The sequence below is a fragment of the Diorhabda sublineata genome, chromosome 10 (genome assembly GCF_026230105.1).
Source record: "Diorhabda sublineata isolate icDioSubl1.1 chromosome 10, icDioSubl1.1, whole genome shotgun sequence".
In the NCBI taxonomy this organism is placed as follows: domain Eukaryota; kingdom Metazoa; phylum Arthropoda; class Insecta; order Coleoptera; family Chrysomelidae; genus Diorhabda; species Diorhabda sublineata.
In genome coordinates this window covers 2,469,276-2,482,828 of record NC_079483.1, presented here as the reverse complement: position 1 = coordinate 2,482,828, position 13,553 = coordinate 2,469,276, and the positions used below count along the sequence as shown (strand labels likewise).

The following is a 13,553-nucleotide window of genomic DNA, read 5'->3' as shown; positions in this document are numbered from 1 at the left end:
CATCGTATTCATTTTAGAAAATAGGATGTTGAGATCTACAACATCGTAGGCTCCTTTTAGGTCAATAAAGAGATATAACAAATATTCGTTCTTAGAAATAGATAATTGGATATTTGAGACAAGTTGTGTTAGAGTGTCTACAGTTCCTTGATCTCTATGAAAACCATATTGACTTTTGGTGCCAAGGAGTTACTTTCTATAAAAATCTGCAGCCGATTCTTAATCAAAGGTTCAAAAGTCTTTGTTATGCATGAGAGTAAAGAAATAATTCGAAAAGATGTCGGTGAATCAGGTTTTTTATTGGGTTTTAGTATTAACGTTATAATAATCTCCTTCAATTTATCGGAATAATCTTGTCCAAGCCACTAACTATTATATATATCGAGAAGAAATATTTTAGCTGTTTCAGGAATATTATATATCATTTTGTATGTGAAACTATCTATACCGGGAGCAGTATTTCGCGACGTTTTTAGTACAGTATGCAGCTCTTCTAGAATAAATGATTTTCCTATGAATTACGATTTTGACTGAAATGAAAAATTATAATTTTCTGATGATAAAAATGGGGGGCTTAAAACTGATGGCGGAGCTAAGGAGTCTAATATTTGATCTATTAATCTAGAGTTATGTTTGGTTTTTTAGTTTGGTGATATTTATTATTAATACATTTAACTTTGTTCCATATATTAGACAAAATTAAACTATTTAAATATTCAAGCCAACATTCCTTCTGTTTTTTCTTGAATATTAATGTTGCTTTGGCGGCAACATTTTTATAATGTAGATAGTTCTCTAAATTTCTAAATTCTAAATTTCTAAATTCTAAATTTCTAAGTTCTCCAAATATTTCTTGCTCTTCCGCGAAGACGTGGCACTTTTGTGTAGAAATAAAATACTATGAAAAATACACAACAATCAATGTAGGTAACTTTTAAAAGTGAAAGTTTACAGGGCTAAACAAATATTGTAATTATAATTTCATTTCTTAGTTTTGTATATTCACTATTTCCAGTGCAGTATAATTCAAAATGAGAGATAATTTTGAAATTGTATCTCTGAAATCTATAAATTACAAAAAGAAATTGAAGGTTAGGATAGTTATGTAGGTTAGGAAAATGTTATGAAGAATTATGTTCCTCCAAACAGTAACAAATTTCGAAATAAATAGTTTCAAGTAATATCCGTAAGAAGAATGTAATGGACGTACCAAAAAGTAACAAATGTGTTCAGCCGAACTGACCTTTATGAATCTCAATTCAGATATGTATCGTAGCATAGTAGTATGAATGTTTAGACACTATACACCATACACATGAGTTGTCTAGTCTCCATAGTTTAGAATATACTTAAGCTAACTTAGAATCTGATCTCAGCGCCATCTATCAGGCGCAACTGAAACTCAAATAAACTTTCGAATATTTGACACGACTGCAGCGCAGTCTACTGGAATTCTATGTTCTACGTTCTAACATAAACAACAATTTAAAAATAAATAAATTCATTGATAAAACATTATCTAGTTGATCGAATTGTGAATCTAAACCATTCTCGAACCCCGTTGAATACACACAAAAAATCAAAATCGGTTAGCCGTTTAGAAGGATTTAAATTACAAACACAAGTACAGAAGATACATATATAAAGATAATCTGGTTTTATTATACCTGCATTCAGAATTTTGAGATGTTTGTTTTGTTTTATAAATTCTTTGGTTATAGTTCATTTCGAGACTCAATATCATTCTTTTGTTTTCCAACTTATTTTTAGAATAAGAGATAATATTACAAGTACCAGATGTTATTTTATTTCTTGTTTAGTTATTTAGCCGACTGGTACTGTATTTCGGACAAAATTAGGACCTACAGATAAAACTTTATTCACATTTGGTATTTCAGCATTCAATAGATTTTTTTGTATTTTATCTCTATCGACAAGGTTGTATTTTCATATTAGGTTATCAATTTCCTTAATATTTTTTCTTACGTTTTTTGAAAAAGATCACTGTACATCAGATTCTACCAATTATGCTTATTGTTGAAGGAAAGAAAAATTCAATGTACCATCTGTACTGAATAAAAAATAGAAGGCTAGAATTGCGACAGACACAAAAGTTTAATCACCATGGAATTTTCAACATAAAACAAATAAAAGAATAGATCAAAATAAATTCTTTCAACGTCTAATTCAAAATATACCCTCAATTTTAGATAGCAGAATTCTTCATTATACAGTGGGATTTTTTTATTTTCCATAGTTCTCTTTTACGAGAGGAGAAAAGATAATAATCTTGAACTTTTGTTACTTATGAAGTATTTGTTGTTTTTTTTAGTATAAGCTGCAGTCCAGTCCTTTCCTTCATAGGTAGTTCTTGAATAGCAAACAATATTAAGCTTGATAAAATAAAATATTATATTATTACCTTCAATTAGTAATTTTTTTTTGATAAATTATCATTAACATATCGTATGTTTTCTATTTTCAGGTATGTGTGTTGATGTTTGTTCAGAAAATACATTGCAATCGTATAATGATGGTATTTTAGAAGTTGTTGGCATTTATTCTTCATTTCATATGGCCCAACTACAAGTAGGAATTTCAGCACCGTTAAGATTAGGGCAAGCTAAAGTTGTGGAAGTAAGTAATAATCACTATTTGGAGCGGCTTCTTATGGTCAAATACAACTTAAGAAATAGACATTAGTAGCTAATGAATATCTATCAGGATATAATCTGCTATCACTCTTTTGGAAAGTTGCCGACTGATTAGCGAAAGTATTTCATACTTTTTAATGAAGAATAATTTGAAGGGTAAAACAGATATTACAAAGTCCCAGATAGAATCCATTACATAATCTGCTAATATAGGGGATATTGAAGACCCCATTGGTGTTCCAAAAATTTGTTTGTAATTTCTATTATTATAAGAGAAATATGTATTGTTAAAAATGAATGTTATCAATTCTAATAGAGTTTCTTTATTAAATTTGCAATTTTTACTTATATCGCTCCATTTATGTTGTAGAGCTGTAAGGCATATATTTAAGTGTACATTACTAAATAGGGATATTACATCCAATCCTAACAATACATAATTCGGTGGTGGGTTTTAAGAACAGAATTGATTTTTTTCTTAATAAGATTATTAATTTTATTTGTTTTTAATCTTATGAAATGATTTATTATGAATAACTTGTCTGCTCGAAAAATTTTCCAAAGGGAATTCATTTGTTGTATCAATTATTCGGCTTTTAAATTGTGAGAGTTATTTTCAAATTTGAATATCAATTATCATTCATATCACCCACGTAACACTAAAATTAATTTGATCAAACAGATGAAAAATAGAGTCCTCAAAATTTTTGATCCAATTTTCCATAAAAAAAAACATTAAAATACTTTACAAACTTTTTTATGAAAACTGATAACCTCCATATCTTTTAAAACGAATTTTCTACAATTTATCTGACATTGACATAAACATTGAATCATCATTTTCAAACGTCATTTCCAACATTTCTATTCCATATATATACACCTTTACCATATATAAAATCAGTTACTCGTTAAACTTTCTGGAATCTTTAAACAACACAATATTAAACTAGCATATAGTCAAACACTTAATATTCAATCTATTACAGATGTTCATTAACGACTCATGTCTATCATGAAGGAAACAATATGAATTATGAATCTACAAAAAACATTCATAACGATCTAACCTATTGAAATTTGATGTTATCCATAAATTCACCAATCAATATTGAATATCAAGCACTACAACTTACCCTTATCTAAGCTATAAAAGTTATACGTCATTCAAATCTAACCAATTAAAAATTAATGAAAATTCATATAGTAACCAGAATCAATATTTCAATCAATCATTATTTCTATCAACATCATTTTGAATATTGAATTTTGAATTCTATGAGTTTAAAATTTTATAAATTTTATACAAGCAATAATACTATCAAAAATCACCGAAAATCTTAATTTAATATTATAAGTAAAATTTTATTATTATTATTATACATTTATATATAATTCTTATATTGTATTTGACCATAATTTTACTCCCAGACGATGAATACATAAGTTATCGAAGGCTCGGAAAATTTATTAAAGTTAGTCCATTTTGGTGTTTTGTTGCCACGCTCCCAATAAGAAACTGCTTATACAGGGTGAGTCGGGAGAAACGCAGGAGTGTATTATACGCATAAAAAGAATGTAATGTAACTCATATGTCCTTATCTGATTTTCATTTGTTTTCAAGTTATGGAGTAATTAAAAATTTCATCTAGCTTTCCACTTATATCTGAATTTTAACATTATCAAAGTATGCCATGTTCAAGGCTCAAAGGCATGTGATAATTCTGACGTTTTGATGAACTGTCAGTGTACAGTGAACACTAACTGAATGTTTAATTTCGAATTTATGTGATTGTTAGTGTTGCAAAATGCCAGAAACTTATTCAAATTTCGAATATGTAAATATGGTGCTTTTGGTTTCTGTAACGGAAATGCTACAGCTGCTGCTGAAGAATATCGTCAACGTTTCCCACACCAAAGATATCCTGATAAAAACGTATTTATTAGAGTATTTAATAAATTGTGCGAGACTGGTAAGCTTCCCAGTGCTAATATATCATCTGAACGCACTACTCGATAAGGTTTGGTAGAAGTAAAAAATATTCTGCATCTAGTAGGAGAAGATGCAACTAATAGCACACGGAGAATTGTCACTCAATTGGGAATTCTACAAAAAAGGGTAATAAACACACTCCAGAACAAGGCTTATATCCTTCAGATAGTACATCACCTACATACAGAGGATTACGCTAACCGTATGGAGTTTTGTCGATTGATAAATAATAATCATCGTGAGTATCGAGTATACTCTTTACGGATGAAGCTACATTTACCCGTGATGGTATTAATAATACTCGTAACTATCATGTATGGTCGAACGAAAATCCCCACGCACCAGTCGAAAGCAATTTTCAACATCGGTTTTCTGTAAACGTGTGCTGTGGTTTGGTTGACAGTTATTTAATTGGCCCTTTTATTTTGGAGAATCGTCTCACAGGAGACAACTATCTAAATTTTTTACAAAATGAATTACAAGGCCTACTAGAGGATGTTCCTGTAAATATTAGAATGCAGATGTACTATCAGCACGATGGAGCTCCTGCACATGTCGCTCGTCAGGTCAAGCAACATTTGGACGGACGTTTTCCAGGGCGTTGGATTGGTCTTGGAGGTCCCATTAATTGACCTGCAAAATCTCCAGACCTCACACCTCTAGATTTTTGTTTATGGGGCTGGATGAGAAATGAAGTCTACAAAATAAAAGTGGACACACGGGATGCACTAATTAGACGAATTGATAATACTGCAGCCCATATTAAAGAAGAAAGAAATGAATCAATTGAGAGAACAACAAACGCTCTTCGTAGACGAAGCAGAAAATGTTTAGAAGTGAATGGCGGTATTTTTGAACATTTATTGAAAGAACGCTATGAAAAAGAAAATTTTTATGTGATAATTTGTTTATTTCTTAATATGCTATAACTTGAAAACAAATGAAAATCGGAAAAGAACATATGATTTTTTTACATTATTTTCCCCTAGAGTTTGGTGCGCTCCTCCCGCGATATATATATATATATATATATATATATATATATATATATATATATATATATATATATATATATATATATGTCACCTACGCCATTGCCCATAGGTGAACAGTATATTGTGCTATTAAGAACTTATTTTATTGTAGAATTGCTTAGCTTGTGTTTAGCTTAGGTAATCGTGATTATTAGGTTTTATATTTATAAATGAAATACACAGTGTTTAACATTCATATATTAAGTCTTTATTTTAAAAGACTACGTTTTCGAGAAGCGTCCTCACGCTTGAAAGAGTCGGTTTGTACTGACTAAAAACTAATAATAAAATATTTACAATGAGGTCTAAGCCTCTCCTTAAGAATCGTAAAATTACAGATGTTTTACTAAAATATATGCAATGCTCCGAAAAGTAAAAGAGTCCTTTGTGTGACCCATGTGTCCGGGGTCATAAAACAGAGGTAGGACTTACTTTTCCTTTTCTTAAATATCTTTCAACTAAATGTTAAGTTTCCTTAAACATAAAATCTAAGCATAATGTTAAAATACTAAAATAAAAATAATTTGTAAAATAGGATTCAATTTTGCTCAGAGAAATTCAACACGCCCCCTCAAAAATAAATCCCTTACATAAAAACAAACTTGTAAAAATACAGTCTACATAATAATATTTTACAACTAAAATCCTAAGTATTAAGTACTCCATACATTTCTTACAATATTATCTTTACTTGAATAAAAACCTAATGACCCTTCTCTCAACGTAGTCCATCAACTTATATGACTCTACCTGGTCCAACATTTGTTGCTTAAGGGTTTAAGGGAAAACCCAACGTCTCATGGGAAAACCTTATCAGACCAATTTACAATAGTGTTACAAAAAATATTCTTAAAAACTATTTCAAGTCCATTCTTGTTCTGAACTCCATAAATTTTGCCCCTGTCAGTGATTTAGTCAATCCATCGGCTATCTGCTGATCTGTAGGCATATAAATTAATTTGATTAGTCCCTTTTCTACTTTATCACTAGAATAGTGATATTTTATATCGATATGTTTCGATCTTTTGTGACTTGATGGATTATTTGCAATACTTATGCATCCATTGTTATCTTCATATATTATTATAGGACCTGATATAAATATTTTTATACTCTCTGCTAGTGATCGCAACCACAGAGCTTCTCGTGCAGCCTCATACAAAGCCATATATTCAGCTTCCGGAGTAGAGCCTGCCACGGAAGTCTGCCGCTTCGCAGCCCAACAGATAATACAATTTTCGTATAATTTAAAAAGATAACCCGTCGTACTTTTTCTATCATTAATATTACCCGCCCAATCAGCATCAGCATATCCACTTATTATATTTTTATAATGACTTCTGGTATATACTAATTTTAAATCGATTGTGCCCTTTAAATATCTTAAGATTCTTTTTAAATATTGCCATAATTTAATATTATTTTTGTTCATATATCTACTAACAATATTGACTGAAAAACTCAGATTAAATACATCAAACAACCAATAATACTTCGACATGGCTTATTACAATTTTTATCTAAATTTAAAGCTTCATAATCTATTTTGTTTTCAAGAGGACTATTTTCTGGATCACAATCTTGCATCTTAAATTTTTCTAGAACTAATTTTACATACGCACTTTGATCTAATGTTATGACTGACTCTGTTCTGGAAACTCTTATACCTAGAAATAATCTTATTTCTTTAAGATCTACCATTTGAAATTTATGCATTAAATATTCTTTTAAACTATTCATCGTATCTTTATTCAGAGTGGCAATAACAAGATCATCAACATATAGTACGACATAAATATTTCTGGAAATATCCCCCAAATCTAAGATATAAATGCACCGATCTACTGGAGAATTTTGAAAATTCATTGATTTTAAAGTTTTGTCAAATACCTCAAACCAACACCGGGCTGCCTGCTTCAAACCATAAAGTGCTTTGTTTAATTTACAGACCTGACCCTTTTTACATTGAACGCCCTCAGGTACTCTCATAAAAATTTTTTCTTTTAATTTGCCATTCAAAAATGCTGTTTTTACATCCATATGGTGTAGTAACAGATTATTCTGGTTGGCAAAAGCGACAATGAATCTAAAACTAGATATTCTAGCAACTGGCGCAAAAGTTTCGTCATAGTCTACCATATATTCCTGACTAAAACCTCTTGCTCCTAGCGAGCTTTATATTTACAAGGACTACCAAATTCATTATTCTTAATTGTAAATACCCATTTACAGTCTACAATATTTTTATCAGTAGGTCTTGGTACTAATGTCCAAGTATTATTTGTATCAAGTGAATTAAGTTCACTTTCAATAGCTTGTTCCCATTGAACTCTATCCGGCCTATTTTTAATTTCATCAAATGACTTCGGTACAGCACTTATTATTATTTGAGCTGATAACATACATTCTTCTGGACTACCAGATTCATCATATTATATTTTAGGAAGACCTCTGATCCTTTCACTCCTCCGACGACTGGCGTCAAAATCACTATTTTCTATTTCTAATCTTGGAAATTTATTTCTGGGATCACAGAGTACATCTGATTTCTCATTATCAGATTCATTACCTGGTTTATCATTACCAGTTTTACATACACTATCTGATTTCTCAATATCAGATACATTATCTGATTTATCATCATCAGATTTATATACACTATCTGATTTCTCAATATCAGATTTATTGAAACTATCTGGTTCATCATTACCAGATTTATTTTCCATCACTGAAACTTCAAATGAATCAGTTTCATCTGCGGAACCCTTATTTGTTCTGTCAGATTTTATACCTGGCCGAGACACCAAATAATTTGTCTCGTCCACAATAACATCCCTTACAACGGCATGTTTATAAGATTCTACATCCCATACTCTGTAACCATTTGGTTCATAACCAACCAGTACACCTTTCCAAGATTTATTATCGAATTTAGTTTTATTGAGTTTATTATGTACATATACAGTAGAACCAAATACTTTTAAATATTTAAACAAAGCCTTTTTGCTATGCCACAACTCATAAGATGTCTTCATTATTTTTAATGCTCTACTCGGAATAATATTTATCAAGTAAGTTGCTGCTAAAACTGCATCACCCCAGAAAACTTTATCTAAACGAGATCCAGCTATCATTGATCGAGCTTTTTCTGTAATTGTTCTAACCATACGTTCAGCAGCGCCATTTAATTGAGGAGTTCGCGGAACTGTTAAATGATAAGTTATGCCTTTATTTTTACAGTAATCTTTCATATCATTTGATAAATATTCTCTACCGTTATCTATGTATAAGTAATTTAATTTGAGATTGAAATGTGATTCACTTTTCGCGACAAAATCTTTAAATACTGAAAACACCTCTGATTTATGTTTAAGCAAATATACTACACAATAATGAGTATAATGATCAAGAAATAAGACAAAATAATTTTTATCATTTAGTGCCGTCGGAGTGATTGGACCACATACATCAGAATGTACAATAAACAATGGTCTTCTTACATGATCTCGATTTTTAACTTTATTGAAAGGTAATCGAGTTTGCTTGCCATTAATACAAGCTTCACATATCTTATCAATCGGATTAATTTCTTTTATTTCTTCGAAATCGTCTATCATACTATGTATCTTTAATTTTACAAATTTATCCTTACTTATATGACCTAATCTCCTATGCCAAATGTCATAATTTATTTTCTTATTGTCGAGTATTTTGACGACAGAATTTATTTCGTAATTTTCAATAGTAAAGTTTATTTGCGTCAAACTATTTAGTGGCTTACCTTGCATGATAAGTGTACCATTTTTACTTATCTTCACTCCATGCTGATCGAACAAGATGACCATGCCTGACTTTTGGAGCTTGGAAACCGACAGTAGATTTTATGGGACTTCTGGACTGTAAAGAACTTCTCCAATTGTCACCTTTACGTCTTTGTTGGTTGTCACATTAATTGAACCTCGTTTGGTTGCTGAAATGTACTGCTCGCTCTTGGCAACCAAAATTTTAATTGGTGTTTCAAGTGGCTCAAATGTTCTGGCGATGTCTTCTCTGTTAATAATATGATCGGATGCTCCGGAATCTAGCAAGAAAACAATTTTATTTTGATTTGTTTCAATTAATTTATTTCCACCAGCCATAAAAGTGATAGCTTGCGAATTCGGTTCCACTGATTGAGCAATTTGAGCAGCCTTAGTTGTTTTTCGTTCGTTGTACTCTTGGTTTTTCTTAAAGTAAATGCAATCTCTTCTTATATGTCCTATGCGGCCACACTGATAGCATTTTGTTTTATTTTTACTTTTAAAAGAGTTTTTAAAATTCTTGGATGGCTTGTGACCATTCTTAAATTTTGATTTTCCATTATAATTTGATCTCCGAAAGGGAAACTTCTTTTCACTCGATTTATCACTATTTTCGGCAACTAATATTTTTGTACTAGTATCACGATTTTGTCCTTTCACTTTAATTTCGTGATTCAATAAACGCGATTTTACAAGAGTGTTCTCTTAGTGGCATATCAGGCGCTAATTTTAATTCTGAAAGTCTTTGATTCATCATCATTTGTGTTGGAAGACTTTTTCGATCATATACAGAATCTAATTTTTCAAAAATATTCTTAGCATATGTCACATCCGTAAGATGAAGCAGCGAGTCCGCCAAAAGCGAACCGACAATACTATGGGCAACGTCATTCTTTTTATTCCATTTATCATTTGGAAACACAGGAATTTTTTCGTCAATAATGCTGAGTATATGGTGCTCTTTCAACAGTAGGCGCACTCTCTTCTTCCAAATACTATAATTCTGTCCATTAAAAGGAGTTATTCCTCTTTGCGAATTTAAGTTCGAATTTGTCATTGTGTCGAATTATCTCAATTCACTCACAATAAATAATTCACTTAATATATCTTCTATTTAAAATATTTTTATACACACACTACAATTATCACTTAATTGTGGAATGTCTAACAAGTACTTTTACAAGTTTGATTTCGATCACAAATTATTATTTAAGTTCACTATTTTCACGATTTAATTATTCACGTTATCTGGGCCCATAACCTGTTGAAAGTTATGGATAGGTAATCGTGATTATTAGGTTTTATATTTATAAATGAAATACACAGTGTTTAACATTCATATATTAAGTCTATTATTAAATCTATTTAAAAGACTACGTTTTCGAGAAGCGTCCTCACGCTTGAAAGAGTCGGTTTGTACTATTTAAAAACTAATAATAAAATATTTACAATGAGGTCTAAGCCTCTCCTTAAGAATCGTAAAATTACAGATGTTTTACTAAAATATATGCAATGCTCCGAAAAGTAAAAGAGTCCTTTGTGTGACCCATGTGTCCGGGGTCATAAAACAGAGGTAGGACTTACTTTTCCTTTTCTTAAATATCTTTCAACTAAATGTTAAGTTTCCTTAAACATAAAATCTAAGCATAATGTTAAAATACTAAAATAAAAAATAATTTGTAAAATAGGATTCAATTTTGCTCAGAGAAATTCAACAACCTCCGAGGAATAGGTCGCGAGATATTTGCAAAATCAAATCACTAGGAATTTTTCCGCAGATAAAATCCAAAATGACAGGTCTAGTATTAGAAATAACATAGAATATTTTCCATATAAAATATGCTTTACGGAAGATATTTGTCAAAAAATCTCTAGATCTAGTTGCTTCAACGCCATCTAGCGTTTCAGTAATGAAGTTCCAATCCAGAGTTCTGTAATTCCGTTGCACTGTATTACCGACGGTCACGTCAACATCCAATTCATCTGACTATAGATTTAGCTGTTTCAATTTCTCTATATTTATTATTATTTTTCTCTGTCATTATAAATGCAGTATAAAACCATTTAAATATTTCAGGTTAAGTATGATTTTTGTGGTAAGATGCTATTCAATAGTTTTAGTTCTTACTCTTATTCTGTTTTTCTTTAAAAATTCCTTCTAAATCAAAATCTAGTCTATCCAAAGATTCGTCATGGGTTGTGAAGCAAAAGATCCATGAAATCAAGAATCTTCGGTCACGCAGAAAGTCACATATCTGAAAGTCCTCTTCAGGTACGTGTTATTTCAGTTTCAGTTGAAAATAATATAGCTTTATGTACAATTTTAAATCCTTCAGAATCCAACTTTCCAGTAAATTTAAGCCCTTCTATTAGTATTGAGACATGTCGAGAATACGAACAAACTCTCAACCCAAATTTTAATGAAATTTATTGTGAAAGTGTTAAATTTGATGTTTCGAAAGTTAGAACTGAACATATGAATTCCGAAGAGAAACAATCTGTATTAAAATTAATTCAAGAGTATAGTGATATTTTTCATGTTGAAGGAAATCAGCTCACCTTCACAAGTAAAATAAAACTTCTAATGAAATACCTATTTACTCAAAATCATACAGGTACCCTGAGATTCACCGAACGGAAATTCAAAATTAAATACGAAAAATGTTAAGTGATAATATTATTAGACCATCCAATTCTCCATGGTCTAGCAACATTTGGATAGTCCCAAAGAAGCTAGATGCTTCTCAAAAGCCGAAGTTTCGACTCGTTGTTGACTATCGAAATCTGAATGAGATCACAATTGGAAATCGATATCCATTGCCAGATATTACAACGTTACTAGATAAGCTTGGACGTTGTCAATATTTTACAACATTAGATCTCGCTTCTGGTTTCCATCAGATTGAAATGGCTGAGAAGGATATTCCGAAAACAGCCTTTAATATAGAAAATGGGCACTATGAATATGTGCGCATGCCCATGGGTCTGAAAGGAGCTCCTGCAACCTTTCAAAGGGTCATGGACAATATCCTAATGGGTATACAGAACGAAAAATGTTTGGTGTACCTTGATGATATAATTGTGTTCAGTACCAGTTTACAAGAACACATCACAAATTTAAAAGAAGTATTCAATTAAGAGATTCAAATTTTAAATTACAAATTTATAAATGCGAATTCTTGCGAAAAGATGTAGCATATCTGGGACATATTGTCACGCCAGAAGGTGTAAAACCGAACCCAGATAAAATTTTAGCAATTCAAAAATTTCCAATTCCAAAAAAATTCAAAACAATTAAAGGGTTTCCTTGGACTCCTAGGGTATTACCGAAAATTTATAAAAGATTTTTCAAAATTAACTAAACCATTAACTATTAGACTGAAAAAAGATGTATTTATAAATGTAAATAATTCAGATTACGTCGAATGCATTGAAATGTGTAAAAATCTGTTGATGAATGAACCAATACTTCAATGTCCAGATTTTACAAAACCCTTTAATCTTACCACAGACGCCAGCAATTATGCTTTAGGTGCTGTCAAGGAAAAATAGGCACTGATTTACCTGTGGCTTACGCCAGCAGAACCCTAATGATGCAACTATTCTGTAATCGAGAAAGAACTTCTTGCCATAGTTTGGGCAACTAAATACTTCCGCCCCTATCTCTTTGGCAGAAAATTTACAATAGTTACTGATCATAAACCACTCCAGTGGTTATTCTCACTTAAAGATCCAAGTTCAAAACCTGTTAGATGGCGCTTGAAACTTATGATTATGATATCGTATACGAAAAGGGTGCTTTAAATACCAATAGCGATTATTTATCCCGAATTCAAATAAATATCAATGAAACTAAATTACAAGAATCTCAATGTTCTAAAATATTATCAGTTTATATGGACAAATTTAATAAAAAACTCTCATCAACTCCCGACGATAATGTATCGCTAATAGTTGAAACAGATAATGAAAGTAATAATAAGGAGAATGACGACGAAGATATAACTGTTCATACAAATGAGGAAAATCCTGTAATTGTTATACCAATTTCAGATTCAGCGATAAATGTTGG

At 30.9% G+C, this 13,553-nt stretch overlaps 1 protein-coding gene across 2 annotated transcripts in view; it reads left to right on the top strand.

Annotated features, from left to right (window-relative positions):
• The window catches only part of LOC130449583 (diacylglycerol kinase epsilon), a 108,440-nt gene that overhangs the window by 90,476 nt on the left and 4,411 nt on the right, over positions 1-13,553 (top strand). For both annotated transcript variants that reach the window (XR_008910467.1, XM_056787512.1), the window contains exon 9: positions 2,486-2,637. Coding sequence is in view for 1 of the 2 variants with exons in the window: in XM_056787512.1 (XP_056643490.1) it covers positions 2,486-2,637 (152 nt within the window). In the remaining variant the exon portion in view is untranslated. The remainder of the gene's footprint in view (positions 1-2,485; positions 2,638-13,553) is intronic.